The sequence below is a fragment of the Oncorhynchus mykiss genome, chromosome 3, assembly GCF_057628025.1.
Source record: "Oncorhynchus mykiss isolate SJ-2025 chromosome 3, ASM5762802v1, whole genome shotgun sequence".
In the NCBI taxonomy this organism is placed as follows: Eukaryota; Metazoa; Chordata; class Actinopteri; order Salmoniformes; family Salmonidae; genus Oncorhynchus; species Oncorhynchus mykiss.
This window is the reverse complement of record NC_143024.1, coordinates 14,982,465-14,998,273: the sequence shown is the minus strand read 5'-3', so window position 1 is coordinate 14,998,273 and position 15,809 is coordinate 14,982,465. Positions and strand designations below refer to the sequence as shown.

General features: G+C 42.1%; 1 protein-coding gene across 1 annotated transcript; it reads left to right on the top strand.

Annotated features, from left to right (window-relative positions):
• The first annotated feature begins 31 nt into the window (after positions 1 to 31).
• LOC149984403 (lipid scramblase CLPTM1L-like) lies at positions 32 to 4,412 on the top strand. The gene is made up of 14 exons (XM_090230555.1): positions 32 to 655; positions 868 to 959; positions 1,178 to 1,358; positions 1,486 to 1,625; positions 1,739 to 1,755; positions 2,078 to 2,238; positions 2,387 to 2,452; positions 2,640 to 2,690; positions 2,787 to 2,869; positions 2,973 to 3,007; positions 3,460 to 3,515; positions 3,626 to 3,670; positions 3,927 to 4,042; positions 4,334 to 4,412. Exons 1-14 carry the CDS (start codon positions 452 to 454, stop codon positions 4,410 to 4,412), a joined length of 1,326 nt encoding a protein of 441 aa, XP_090086681.1. The 5' UTR covers positions 32 to 451.
• Positions 4,413 to 15,809: the final 11,397 nt, after the last annotated feature.

Below are 15,809 nucleotides of genomic sequence, written 5' to 3'. Positions count from 1 at the left end.
GAGGATGAATCAATTTCAACCAATGAAGTTGTTCAACGAAAGAAAACCTTACTTGAGATTTCCGTAAATGTTCGGGAAGAAACAAAACACCCTACACATTTTCCAATTTATCCACGAAATGTAATTTCCCTATGCTGAAAATATACATCACATTGAGGGCTGTGTTTTCACATTGTGGGTACCACTGTGGGCACCCATTCGTCACCCAGTATTTGACGTGACGTAGACCGAGGAGACGCAGCATCACCACCATCACCGAATAGGCGTCTCCGCGTGCTGCCTGGATACAGTTCTGGGTTAGAAGATGCGGAGCGGCATGATGCGCCTGATTTGATAAATTGTATATTTTCTGATATCATTGACGCACTTTTGTGGTCCTATACTCCTAGCTTTAGCTGTCAATGTCCACCATTCGTTTTGGTCGTTTTTTATTTTTACATTTCATACCAGTATGTTCCCTTCGTGCTATTCAAAGCCGACGAGTTCAAAGGACCTATTCAAAAGGACTTATCTGACAAAGATATTACTAGGAGTGTTCGTCGTGTATATGTCACACACCTGCTGGGTGATTTATGGCTTTGTGTACACCAAGCCTTGTGAGAGAGGTAAAGGAGACTGCATTTCTTCCTATCTTGCAGAAAGACCTCGTCTCCAGGTAAATAGTGGCCTTGATCTTACACATACTGCAGTGAAACCCTAGATTTAGGGTAGGTTTTTAGTGCAATTAATAATTTTTAGCTATTGTATTTGGTCAGAGAATTCATGCATCACAATTTAATTAGTGACCATGGTGCACAAGAAGTGTCTTTCAGAGCCCATAAAGATACATTGAATTGAATCAATGCGAAGTCTGATTTATTTTAACAGCTCAGCATTTTCTCCAGTTTGAGGCCTGACCACAGTGAACTCAACCTCATCATCAAGATAGATGACTTTGACATACATTCTAAATTTGAAAGGTAGGCCGAAGTCCCATTTAAATCTGCAGTCATGTGGCGTAAAAATAGCATGTCACTTTTAGTGGAGTATAAAGATAAGGTTATGGGCTGCATCCCTAATGACACTGTATTCCCTATGGTCCCTGGTCTAAAGTAGTGCACTATATAGACACTATGGTGTCATTTGGGACAGAAGCCTATATCTCTCACCTGTCACCATTGCTTTTCTTGATTTAAAGGGTGGTGAATGTATCCCTGCCGTTGGCAACACGTAACAACGGGACTCTGCACACATTGGTTTATGTACACAAGTTTGGAGTGTCTCCCTTGCAGGATAACCGGCAGGTCCATCATGTTGCCCAGCTCAGCACCTACATGATGTCCCGAAAAAATGTCAGCTCTGCTAAAGAGGTCCTCAAAGTAAGACAACAAAACGATTCCTCTATGTTTCAGTCTGGACTGGCAAAAGATCAGCTGTAACGGCTCTGTTTGGTTGACCCATTTGATCATCTCCTTCATGGCTTCTCCTGGTCTTGCCTTTTCTCAGAAACATGCTGCCACTGCTCCTCGAGTAGTAGACAGACCCATCTCTCACTGGAGGTCCCGTCTAACCCTAAACATGATGTCAGAGGACTTCACCTTCAACAGATGGACCTTGCCAAGTGATGTCCGGCGCTACATGAGAGTGTAAGTCTCATATAAAATGTTTGTATTGTGTGAGTGTGTTTATTTGGGGAGTGGGTGTGCACTATAAGGCCTACAGTACACTTATATAGCACAGCATCACTCACATTATGCAGAGCTAGCTACAGAGATGGTGAGAAATATGGATGTACCATTTGGGACAGTTTGTGTAGATTTGGGTATCAGTACTACAGATAGTTATCCATGGCAGGCCTCTGGATAAACCCACCATCCGCCCACAAACACTACCTCCAGCAGCACACGAATCTACTGATCTACTCCCATCTACCTCAGAACTTTTTTTATTTTATTTTATTTTATTTCACCTTTATTTAACCAGGTAGGCTAGTTGAGAACAAGTTCTCATTTACAACTGCGACCTGGCCAAGATAAAGCAAAGCAGTTCGACACATACAACAACACAGAGTTACACATGGAGTAAAACAAACATACAGTCAATAATACAGTAACTAACCCAGCTCTATCTGTTTCTCTATGCTGTTCTGTTCCAGTGCTGTGGAGATGCTTTAGCACCATAGTGATTCTCCTGAAAATGCTGGAGGAACAAAGCAGCTTGCTAGGTCTCATTCCTGTTGGAATAGGAACCACAATTGAGGTATCTGCCATGAATCAGCAGTTTGGAAAGGATTTAGAACATCAATAGAAATAATCAATGCTTTTTGCCAACCATAGCTGTGGATGGCAGAAGGTTCTGTGTGACCATACCAGGTCTCATGAATTCCTTCTTCTCCCTCTACCTATAGGTGTGGAAGGTGAAAAAGGTCTCCAAAATACAGCTACAGTGGAGAACCTCTAGGTCTATAGTTCATGTACGTATTACAAACAAATATAGAAATAGTTTATTCACGTTGTGTGCATGGAGGGCCAATGAGTATATGTTGATTTAATTAAGAATCTGTTATTGAAAAAACTGATTGAAAGAAATGTATCTTTTAGTGTTTAAAAACAAACAGTAGTATAAATTCAGGATTATTCCTTGAAACTGGTTGTCTTCAGGTTGGTAAATTTGATGAGTCAGAGAGAAAGACTATACAACATGACACACAGGTAAGTGCTGAATTAGTGGTGTGTTTGGTTCCTCTTAACACTAATACCATAAATCAAGCAGACAAGTATTTTCTAATGCAGTTCTCCATTTTCTAGGCAATGAAATGCCTGTCTTATTTAGTGTACCCTCTGTCTATTAGTGGAGCCATCTTCTCTCTGGTATACCTGAGGTATAAAAAGTAAGACAAGTCTGGAGTTTAATTACATTTAAAATATAACTAAATAGGTTTGATGAGGACATTGATCATCAACGTATCTAATATTCACATTTTATTTTGACAGCTACTATTCATGGTTAATCAACAGCCTTGTCAGTGGTAAGTTTACACATACTCTATCAACCCTCCTTGGAGGTTATATTTTGAATTTAATATCAATTGATCACACAAATACAATATTTGATATAGATCTTTAACACTAGCCTGGTCAAGCAGACTGAACGATGCACTCACTATTTGTTGTACTGTGAAGTGAAACAGAATGTGACCTACCGAGAGATCAGGCTGGTTCACAAGGTTCACATTGACATAAATTCGCTGAATACCCACACTAACACACGGCGATATGTGCAATGTTATTGCACATTACATAAAGCCTACTTTTGGCCAGCTAATAGCTTAACCACCAATCAAGCAACATGGACTAAACATTCAACTCATGTTGCTGCAGCATTATTTTGCTTTGACAATAAAGGTCAAATTAAGATCCTACATCTTGTATTAGTGGGTAATATCAATAATTCCAACTGAAACTGGGCTTCCCCCTGCAGGGATTTATGCTTTTGGATTCCTCTCTATGGCTCCTCAGCTGTTCATTAACTTCAAGGTTTGTCTTACTTTTGTCCTAATTTAGAGCATAATGAGCCCTGACTAAAATGTTCTATTTTGACACAAATCTTCACTTCACTTTCTTTTCTTCCTCTTGTTCTTCTTCAGTTGAAGTCCGTGGGCCATTTGCAATGGAACGTATTGATGTATAAAGTGAGTAGTAACTGTTTTATAGTATAATTCATTGTTGTTGTTGGAGCGATAAGCAGCTGCTTACCTAAAGTCCATCTAAAGTGTCATCAAGTTGTCTGTTCTTCTTCACATTGACACTGTGTATGCATCCCAAATGGCCCTCTATTCCATAGTGCATCCTATGGGCCCTGGTCAAAAGTAGTGCACTATAGGGAATAGGGTTTCATTGGGGGTGCATTCAGAGTGAGAATTAAGCATTCTTGTGCCTTCTCTTTAGGCAGTCAATACATTCGTCAACGATGCCTTTGCCTGTGTCTTCAGCACACACCCATCCCACCAGCTGGGCTGCTTCAGGGATGAGATTCTGTTTCTCCTCTGCCTTTACCAGAGGAGGTGGGTGGGACACAGTTCAGCTATTGTCAGTGACCCTGAAATACTCTAGACTACGTCCCAAATGGCACCCTATTCCCATATGGCTCTGGTCCAAAGTAGTGCACTTTAGAGAATAGGGCACCATTTGGGATATAGCCCTATAGTCACTCGTTATTAGATAATTTAACTTTTCATCATTCTGAGCCCTTCTGTGATCTATTGACCTGGATGAGCAGGGGTTTGGTTTCTGACAGTTAACAAAACATGTGATCTCATTAATTTACTTCTCTATCTGCCCCCCACCCCCTGTAGGCTTTACTCTACAAACAAGACCAGATGTCGTGAGTATGGATCATGCCACCACAACCACAGGAAACTCAAAGCCCAATGATGACTGAGGTCATCACCAGAAAACATGGTTGAATGAAGGAAACATACCTGCACATGGTGGGGTTGTAAACAGCATGGGAGGCTCTCTGAGGGTGCATCAGGGTTTATTAGAAGCCTTTAGTAAAGTTCAGAATTAGTTTTGTAAGTAGAGAATACAGCTTATTTTCAGTCAACCCTGTGTTAACCACTGATATTTCCATGTGTTAGAAGTTTGACCAACCCATATGTAGCCAACAGAAGCATGAACCGTTTTTTAGTGATACATATTGATTACTGCATTGTTAGGTTTGAGGCTAGCAAGAAAGGCATTTTACTGTACTTGTGGACATGACATTAACACTTGAAAAAGGAGGCTGCCCCTCGCCCTGCCTGCACTGCTCCATGTTACCAGATATAACCAGTATGTAGCCTACTGAAGCATAAAGCTGCCCCTTGCCCTGCCTGTACTGCTCCATATAGTCCACAAGGAGGCAGTGTTGTCAGCCCCTTGCTGTACTGTTTTCTGCTTGTTCTTTCAGTCCTCTACTTCCTGTTTGAGAATAGTACATGTATAGATGGGTGCTAAAGGGGAGGAATGAGAAACATGTACAAAAGATGGAGTAACGTGAAGTACAGTGAACTCCTGATAAATCCAATGTCTTTGGACAGTCATATGTGAGAGCTAACCGGAACATGCACATAACCTGTATCTATCCAGGCTGTATTTGAAATGGGACGATTGAGCTACAATGCACTAATGAGGTTTTTTGCACTTTGCATACAATGCGCACTTATCAGGAATCAACTGTACTTTTAAATAATGAAGATACTGTAAGGTCTTTAAAAATTAAGTAGGAAGCGTAGCCTGATGTTTTTGAATCACATCCTTCTACCAGGGTTTATGGAATGACTTTCCTCTTTGATTAAATTATTACAATTAAATGATTTACCTGTATCTCTGTTGCATTGTCATGACTAATGAAAAGCATTAGCTGGTGTACACACAAAGACAATTATTTAGTGTAGAGGTGCTGACCAACAGCGAATGAACTGTAAGCTATAAAAACAAACAGTTGCACAGTCCATACTAATACAGTCCCAGTAATCTACTCGGTAAAACACTAATGCCATGAATGCTTGAACCAGGTTTTGTAAACAAACAGTGCAATTAGTGCAACCAATGACAGTAGTGAGGGGTGTGTCATAATTATTAGGTTGATTAGAATGAATTGAGTGAAACTGTTAAAAGACAATAGTTTACAGCATATGGAATATATTAGGCTATTGTTATCATATGGAAACATAATTATATATTGTACATAATATTAGCATCAACACACATCAACTCCGGGGAGGGGCCAGCTGAGTGTAAGACTGTGTCATCTGCATATAAATAGATGAGAGAGCTTCCTACTGTCTGAGCTATGTTGTTGATGTAAATTGAGAAGAGTGTGGGGCCTAGGATCAAGCCTTGGGGTACTCCCTTGGTGACAGGCAGTGGCTGAGACAGCAGATTTTCTGACTTTATACACTGCACTCTTTGATAGGTAGTTAGCAAAGCAGCCCAAAGACCCCTTAGATACACCAATACTCTTTAGCCGGCCCACAAGAATGGAATGGTCTACTGTATCAAAAGCTTTGGCCAAGTCAATAAAAATAACAGCTCAATATTGCTTAGAATCAAGGGCAATGGTGACATCATTCAGGACCTTTACGGTTGCAGTGACACATCCATAACCTGAGCGGAAACCAGATTGCATACCCGAGAGAATACTATAGACATCAAGAAAACCAGTCAATTTAGTTTTTCCAAAACGTTTGATAAACAGGACAAAATAGAAATAGGCCTATAACAGTTAGGATCAGCTTGCTCTCCCCCTTTAAATAAAGGATGAACCGTAGCTGCCTTCCAAGCAATGGGAACCTACAAAGGAAAGACAGGTTAAAAGGTTTGAGATAGACTTGGCGATGGTAGGGGCAGCAACCTTAAAGAAGAAAGGGTCTAAACCATCTGACCCAAGATGTTTTTTTGGGGTCAACTTTAAGGAGCTCCTTTAGCCCCTTCGACTCAGTGACTGCCTGCAGGGATAACATTTGTTTCGGGGCAGGGGAAAAAGAGGGAGAAGGATGGGTGAAGGAAATGTGATGAGGAAATGTTGGACGGACAAGGAGGCATGGCTGAGTCATATAGGAATCCTGATTTAATAAAGTGGTGATTAAAGAGCTTAGCCATGTGCTTCTTGTCAGAAACGTATTTCTCATGGTCTGAAAGTCCTTTAAGTACCATTTGGCAAACTCCAAGCGGGCTGTTGTGTGCCTTTTTCTGAGGAGTGGCTTCCATCTGGCCACTGTACCATAAAGGCCTGATTGGTGGAGTGCTGCAGAGATGCTTGTCCTTCTGCAAGGTTATCCCATCTCCACAGAGGAACTCTCGAGCTCTGTCAGAGTGACCATTGGGTTCTTGGTCACCTGCCTGACCAAGGCCCTTTTCCCCCGATTGCTCAGTTTGGCTGGGTGGCCAGCTCTAGGAAGAGTCTTGGGGTTTCCAAACTTTTTCTATTTAAGAAATATGTTAGCCACTGTGTTCTTGGGGACCTTCAATGCTGCAGGAATGTTTTGGTACCCTTCCCCAGATCTGTGCCTTGATACAATCCTGTCTCGGCGATCTATGGACAATTCCTTCAACCTCATGGCTTGGTTTTTGCTCTGACATGCAAATGTGGTCAAATGTGGGACCGTATATAGACAGGTGTGTGCCTTTCCAAATCATGTCCAATCAATTGAATTTACCACAGGTGGACTCCAATCAATGGAAACAGGATGCACCTGAGCTCAATTTCAAGTCTCATAGCAAAGGGTCTGAAAACTTATATAAATTAGCTATTACCGTTTTTTATTTTTAATACATTTGCAAAAAATTCAAAAAAACATGTTTTGTCGTCATGGGATGTTGTGTGTAGATTGCTGAGGACATTTTTTTATTTAATCCATTTTCGAATAAGGCTGAATTTAACAAAATGTGGAAAAAGTCAAAGGATCTGAATACTTTCCGAAGGCAGTGCCTTTTGTTACTTTACAGTTTTATTCTAAAATGGACTAAATACATTTTTCTCCTTACGACATTATTTAATAATAATAATACATAAGCCATGAAGTGCTTTGAAAGGCTGGTCATGACTCACATCAACACCATCATCCCGGAAACACTTCCCATTCCCACCTGGACAAAAGGAACACCTATGTGAGAATGCTATTCATTGACTTACAGCTCACCATAGTCCCTTCCAAGCTCATCACCAAGCTTGGGACCCTGGGACTGAACACCTCCCTCTGCAAATGGATCCTGGACCTCCTAATGGGCTAAACCTACAGTGCCTTGCGAAAGTATTCGGCCCCCTTGAACTTTGCGACCTTTTGCCACATTTCAGGCTTCAAACATAAAGATATAAAACTGTATTTTTTTGTGGAGAATCAACAATAAGTGGGACACAATCATGAAGTGGAACGACATTTATTGGATATTTCAAACTTTTTTAACAAATCAAAAACTGAAAAATTGGGCGTGCAAAATTATTCAGCCCCTTTAAGTTAATACTTTGTAGCGCCATCTTTTGCTGCGATTACAGCTGTAAGTCGCTTGGGGTATGTCTCCATCAGTTTTGCACATCGAGAGACTGACATTTTTTCCCATTCCTCCTTGTAAAACAGCTCGAGCTCAGTGAGGTTGGATGGAGAGCATTTGTGAACAGCAGTTTTCAGTTCTTTCCACAGATTCTCGATTGGATTCAGGTCTGGACTTTGACTTGGCCATTCTAACACCTGGATATGTTTATTTTTGAACCATTCCATTGTAGATTTTGCTTTATGTTTTGGATCATTGTCTTGTTGGAAGACAAATCTCCGTCCCAGTCTCAGGTCTTTTGCAGACTCCATCAGGTTTTCTTCCAGAATGGTCCTGTATTTGGCTCCATCCATCTTCCCATCAATTTTAACCATCTTCCCTGTCCCTGCTGAAGAAAAGCAGGCCCAAACCATGATGCTGCCACCACCATGTTTGACAGTGGGGATGGTGTGTTCAGGGTGATGAGCTGTGTTGCTTTTACGCCAAACATAACGTTTTGCATTGTTGCCAAAAAGTTCAATTTTGGTTTCATCTGACCAGAGCACCTTCTTCCACATGTTTGGTGTGTCTCCCAGGTGGCTTGTGGCAAACTTTAAACAACACTTTTTATGGATATCTTTAAGAAATGGCTTTCTTCTTGCCACTCTTCCATAAAGGCCAGATTTGTGCAATATACGACTGATTGTTGTCCTATGGACAGAGTCTCCCACCTCAGCTGTAGATCTCTGCAGTTCATCCAGAGTGATCATGGGCCTCTTGGCTGCATCTCTGATCAGTCTTCTCCTTGTATGAGCTGAAAGTTTAGAGGGACGGCCAGGTCTTGGTAGATTTGCAGTGGTCTGATACTCCTTCCATTTCAATATTATCGCTTGCACAGTGCTCCTTGGGATGTTTAAAGCTTGGGAAATCTTTTTGTATCCAAATCCGGCTTTAAACTTCTTCACAACAGTATCTCGGACCTGCCTGGTGTGTTCCTTGTTCTTCATGATGCTCTCTGCGCTTTTAACGGACCTCTGAGACTATCACAGTGCAGGTGCATTTATACGGAGACTTGATTACACACAGGTGGATTGTATTTATCATCATTAGTCATTTAGGTCAACATTGGATCATTCAGAGATCCACACTGAACTTCTGGAGAGAGTTTGCTGCACTGAAAGTAAAGGGGCTGAATAATTTTGCACGCCCAATTTTTCAGTTTTTGATTTGTTAAAAAAGTTTGAAATATCCAATAAATGTCGTTCCACTTCATGATTGTGTCCCACTTGTTGTTGATTCTTCACAGAAAAATACAGTTTTATATCTTTATGTTTGTAGCCTGAAATGTGGCAAAAGGTCGCAAAGTTCAAGGGGGCCGAATACTTTCGCAAGGCACTGTAGGTGGTGAGAGTAGACAACACCTCCGCCATGCTGACCCTCAACACAGGGGCCCCTCAGGGGTGTGTGATTAGCCCCCTCCTGTACTCTGTTTACCCACAACTGTGGCCATGGTAGCAAAGTAATTACAATATAGCAATTAAACACTGGAATGGTATGATGTGCGAAGGATGAATGTGCAAGTTGAGATACGGGGGTGCAAAGGAACAAGATAAATAAATAAATATAGTATGGGGATGAGGTAGATTGGATGGGCTATTTACAGATGAGCTACGTACAGGTGCAGTGATCTGTGAGCTGCTCTGACAGCTGGTGCTTAAAGCTAGTGAGGGAGGTAAGAGTCTCCAGCTTCAGAGATTTTTGCAGTTCGTTCCAGTCATTGGCAGCAGAGAACTGGAAGGAGAGGCGGCCAAAGGAAGAATTGGCTTTGGGGGTGACCAGTGAGATATACCTGCTGGAGCGCGTGCTACGGGTGGGTGCTACTATGGTGACCAGTGAGCTGAGATAAGGCGGGGCTTTACCTTTCAGAGACTTGTAGATGACCTGGAGCCAGTGGGTTTGGCGAAGAGTATGAAGCGAGGGCCAGCAAATGAGAGCATACAGGTCACAGTGGTGGGTAGTACAGTATATGGTGCTTTGGTGACAAAATGGATGGCACTGTGATAGACTGCATCCAATTTGTTGAGTAGAGTGTTGGAGGCTATTTTGTAAATGACATCACCGAAGTCGAGGATCGGTAGGATGGTCAGTTTTACGAGGGCATGTTTGGCAGCATGAGTGAAGGATGTTTTCTTGCGAAATGGGAAGCCGATTCTAGATTTAATTTTAGGATTGGAGATGTTTAATGTGAGTCTGGAAGGAGAGTTTACAGTCTAACCAGACACCTAGGTATTTGCAGTTGTCCACATAATCTAAGTCAGAACTGTCCAGAGTGGTGATGCTGGACAGGCGGGCAGGTGCGGGCAGCGATCGGTTGAAGAGCATGCATTTAGTTTTACTTGCATTTAAGAGCAGTTGGAGGCCAAGGAAGGAGAGTTGTATGGCATTGAAGCTCATCTGGAGGTTTGTTAACACAGTGTCCAACAAAGGGCCAGAGGTATACAGAAGGGTGTCGTCTGCGTAAAGGTGGATCAAAGAATCACCAGCAGCGAGAACGATATCATTGATGTATACAGAGAAGAGAGTCGGCCTGAGAATTGAACCCTGTGGCACTCCCATGGAGACTGCCAGAGGTCCGGACAACAGGCCCTCCGATTTGACATACTGAACTCTATCGGAGAAGTAGTTGGTGAACCAAGCGAGGCAATCATCTAAGAAACCAAGGCTGTTGAGTCTGCCAATAAGAATGTTGTGATTGACAGAGTTGAAAGCCTTAGCCAGGTCGATGAATACGGCTGCACAGTAATGTCTCTTATCGATGGCGGTTATGAAATCGTTTAGGACCTTAGAGCGTGGCTGAGGTGCACCCATGACCAGCTCGGAAGCTGGATTGCACTGAGGAGAAGGTACGGTGATATTCTAAATGGTCAGTGATCTGTTTGTTAACTTGGCTTTCAAAGACTTTAGAAAGGCAGGGCAAGATGGATATAGGTCTGTAACAGTTTGGGTCTAGAGTGTCACCCCCTTTGAAGAGGGGAATCTGGGCGATATGAAAGAGAGGTTGAACAGACTGGTAATAGGGGTTTCAACAGTGGCTCTTTCAGAACATCTGCTATCTGGATTTGGGTGAAGGAGAAGCTGTGGAGGCTTGGGCATGTAGCTGCAGGGCAAGTAGCTGCAGGGGTGGCCAGGAGGAAACCATGGCCAGCCGTAGAAAAATGCTTATTGAAATTCTCAATTATCATGGATTTATCGGTGGTGACAGTGTTACCCAGCCTCAGTGCAATGGGCAGCTGGGAGGAGGTAAGCCCTGGCATCTGTTCCTGACCAGGGGATAAGTCTGGCACCCAACTGGGCACTTTGTCTAAGAGAAAAACAGGGTCAACATTTGTCATCATCCCTCAATTATAAACACAGCTCGAGAAATAACCTAATCCTGTTTGGAAGGTAATTCTATGCTTTACAGATGTAGACTGACTGGCTCCAGATTGGATTAGATTCAGGCTGGTGATGCCTTTACACTATGCAACCAACTGTGACATGTATTGCTATGGCCCTGGGTTGGTTTGAGTTTGTTGCTGCTAGTTAGTACACTGTTGTAGTCAGACATGAGTTAGCTAGTACCACCATAGCTGCATTTTGGGGCGGCAGGTAGCCTAGTGGTTAAGAGCATTGGGCCAGTAACCGAAAGGTTGCTGGATCGAATCCCCGAGCTGACAAGGTAAAAATCTGTCACTCTGGTAGGCTGTCATTGGGAATAAGAATTTGTTCTTAACTGACTTGCTTCGTTAAATTAACAAAACAGTAAAAAATCCAATATTTATTTGTTCCCAAGAAATGGGTTACGCCTCAGAGGCTAATGTGACTGTTTTGTCTAAATTACACTAACTTAGAGTGGCATGGAAATAGATGCTAAAGTAGGCAAATAATTAATAGGAAACAACTTTGCCATATTATGTCTTAAAATTTACTTTAGAGAGATGGCAAAGTTTGTCTAAAATAGCTAGCAATGCTAATGTTAGCTAGCTAAAATATGGTGGTCTGGCCCCTCGATCTTAGTTAGCTGGCTAAGGATATACTGCATCTAAAGTCAATCTAGCGACATCACAATCATGACAAAAGGTTTTATTTGCCTTTTTATTATTCGTCTTTTTTTAATGTTATCATATTTCCAAGCCAAATCCGAGTTGTATTGAGGTAGGCTAACGTTAGCTAGCTACCTGACGTCAGCTTTGCTAGCAATGATAGTCATAATAATTAACAAAATATACATAACCCTCAGTCTATGGTCTAGCTACCGGTATACTCACCACCACTGGGGACCAACGAACTCCAGCCATCTATTCATCATGATAGAGTCATTTGGCAGGGCATGCTAACCATAGTTGATCAATCCATATTGAGCTTTTCAGTCTCAAATGGCTGTGACCTTTGAACGCGTTGTGACCCACTGAGCTTCCAAACTCCGTTTTAGATAAGACTGACTTTATGACCAAAATTATCGTATTTACACTTTCTAGTCAATTTTGACACTCATATCGATAGACCGTTTTCAAAGTGATTCGTTGGATATTAGGGTCAGTCGCTCTTTAAATGGTAAAGAACTACTGCTCTCCCTCTCCCACAGACTATCCACTCAGACACAAACATCTTCACTGTAGCTCTTCCTCACACCACACACTCATACTTACATACATACACTCACTCAGACACACCCTCACACCACACACTCATACTTACATACATACACACCCTCACACACTCATACTTACATATTGTCATGGAAATTCAGTACTTAAAAAGACTTGGTCATTTCTTCAAACAATCATCTTTATTTAATATAGATTCATTATTGCAATAATGAAGCCATCAGCCCAGCAGTCTTGAATGTCGGACCGAGTGCTTGAATCATGCAGAGAATACAGTGTCTTTATATACCAAACCTACGGCTGGCTCCACCCTTCCCAGATAGTTTGGGGGGCACCATGAGCCACTTTGGGCTCATCCTGTCTTTATCTGCCCCTGGCGTTATCTTAACCCCCGACCCCGGCCTAATTTCCCAGATGCCAGGATGTCTAAGGATCATTGAAGCCTTTGTTCTACTGCTCTCTATCCCAGCTAAACATACACCATATCTTGTCTATGGAATGTAGGCTCAATCAGACCAAAGACATATGTCTCACATGCACCACTAATCATAGAATGGAATGTGGCTGTTTTGTTTCTTATCACCGAGACATCAATCAATTATCAGCTTTAAACTATCTCTAGTAGAACCCATGTCCTCAACACCCAGACTAGTTGCAGGATGCTAGAGTGGAGACCATAAAACTCAGCATTAGCAGGACAGAAATATCTTACTGTTTGTTAAGTAAAAAATTGTTACATATCTAACAAATAAGGCAAATATATCATTTTTCTCCCACAATACAGTATAATTGAAGTATAATTACAAGCATGTCATAGGTGTCAAAGGCTTTTATTGACAATTACATGAAGTTGATACAAGAGTCAATATTTGCAGTGTTGACCCTTCGTTTTCAAGACCTCTACAATCCGCCCTGGCATGCTGTCAATTAACTTCTGGGCTACATCCTGAAGTTTGGCAACCCATTCTTGCATAATCAATGCTTGGAGTTTGTCAGAATTTGTGGGTTTTTGTTTGTTCATTCGCCTCTTGAGGATTGACCACAAGTTCTCAATGGGATTAAGGTCTGGGGAGTTTTCTGGCCATGGACCCAAAATATCGATGTTTTGTTCCCCGATGTCTTTTCCAGTTAGTTATCACTTTTGCCTTATGGCAAGGTGCTCCATCATGCTGGAAAAGACATTGTTCGTCACCAAACTGTTCCTGGATGGTTGGGAGAAGTGTTGGTACCATTCTTTATTCATGGATGTGTTCTTAGGCAAAATTGTGAGTGAGCCCACTCCCTTGGCTGACAAGCAACCCCACACATGAATGGTCTCAGGATGCTTTACTGTTGGCATGACACAGGACTGATGGTAGCGCTCACCTTGTCTTCTCCGGACAAGCTTTTTTCCGGATGCCCCAAACAGTCGGAAAGGGGATTCATCAGAGAAAATGACTTCACCCCGGTCCTCAGCAGTCCAATCCCTGTACCTTTTGCAGAATATCAGTCTGTCCCTGATGTTTTTCTTGGAGAGAAGTGGCTTCTTCGCTGCCCTTCTTGACACCAGGCCATCCTCCAAAAGTCTTCACCTCACTGTGCGTGCAGATGCACTCACACCTGCCTGCTGCCATTCCTGAGCAAGCTCTGTACTGGTGGTGCCCCGATCCCGCAGCTGAATCAACTTTAGGAGACGGTCCTGGCGCTTGCTGGACTTTCTTTGGCGCCCTGAAGCCTTCTTCACAACATGATGTCAGCTGGTCCTTTTGTGGCAGGGCTGAAATGCAGTGGAAATGTTTTTTGGGGGATTCAGTTCATTTGCATGGCAAAGAGGGACTTTGCAATTAATTGCAATTCATCTGATCACTCTTCATAACATTCTGGAGTATATGCAAATTGCCATCATACAAACTGAGGCAGCAGACTTTGTGAAAATTAATATTTGTGTCATTCTCAAAACTTTTGGCCACGACTGTATGCTACTGGTCACTATTGCTCCTGTTTACATGGACATATTATCATTAGCATATTACCAGAAGTATTTAGCCCTAGTCTTGCACACACACTCACACTAACACCCACACACTCCTATACATACACTCACACCCACACACTAACATACACACACTCACACTAACACCCACACACTCCCATACACACACTCACGACCACGCACCCGCCCATCACTTATGCTGCAATGCTAACCCTGCCTACAGGTACTGTACACCCTGCTCATTGTACATGTGGTGCTGACACTGACCCTGACCCTGATACTGACACTGACCCTGATACTGACACTGACACTGACCCTAACCCTGACCCTGACACTGACCCTGTATAGAGCTTACATTCTCCTGTTTTCTTTCTCTCTCTCTTTCATTCTCCTGTTTTCTTTCTCTCTCTTACATTCTCCTGTTTTCCTTCTCTCTCTTACATTCTCCTGTTTTCCTTCTCTCTCTTACATTCTCCTGTTTTCTTTCTCTCTCTCTTTCATTCTCCTGTTTTCTTTCTCTCTCTTACATTCTCCTGTTTTCTTTCTCTCTCTCTTTCATTCTCCTGTTTTCTTTCTCTCTCTTACATTCTCCTGTTTTCTTTCTCTCTCTTTCATTCTCCTGTTTTCTTTCTCTCTCTTACATTCTCCTGTTTTCTTTCTCTCTCTTACATTCTCCTGTTTTCTTTCTCTCTCTTACATTCTCCTGTTTTCTTTCTCTCTCTTACATTCTCCTGTTTTCTTTCTCTCTCTTACATTCTCCTGTTTTCTTTCTCTCTCTTACATTCTCCTGTTTTCTTTCTCTCTCTTACATTCTCCTGTTTTCTTTCTCTCTCTTTCATTCTCCTGTTTTCTTTCTCTCTCTTACATTCTCCTGTTTTCTTTCTCTCTCTCTTATAGCTCCTATTTTCTTTCTCTCTCTCTTACATTCTCCTGTTTTCTTTCTCTCTCTCTTATAGCTCCTGTTTTCTTTCTCTCTCTCTTACATTCTCCTGTTTTCTTTCTCTCTCTTACATTCTCCTGTTTTCTTTCTCTCTCTCTTACATTCTCCTGTTTTCTTTCTCTCTCTTACATTCTCCTGTTTTCTTTCTCTCTCTTACATTCTCCTGTTTTCTTTCTCTCTCTCTTACATTCTCGTTTTCTTTCTCTCTCTTACATTCTCCTGTTTTCTTTCTCTCTCTTACATTCTCCTGTTTTCTTTCT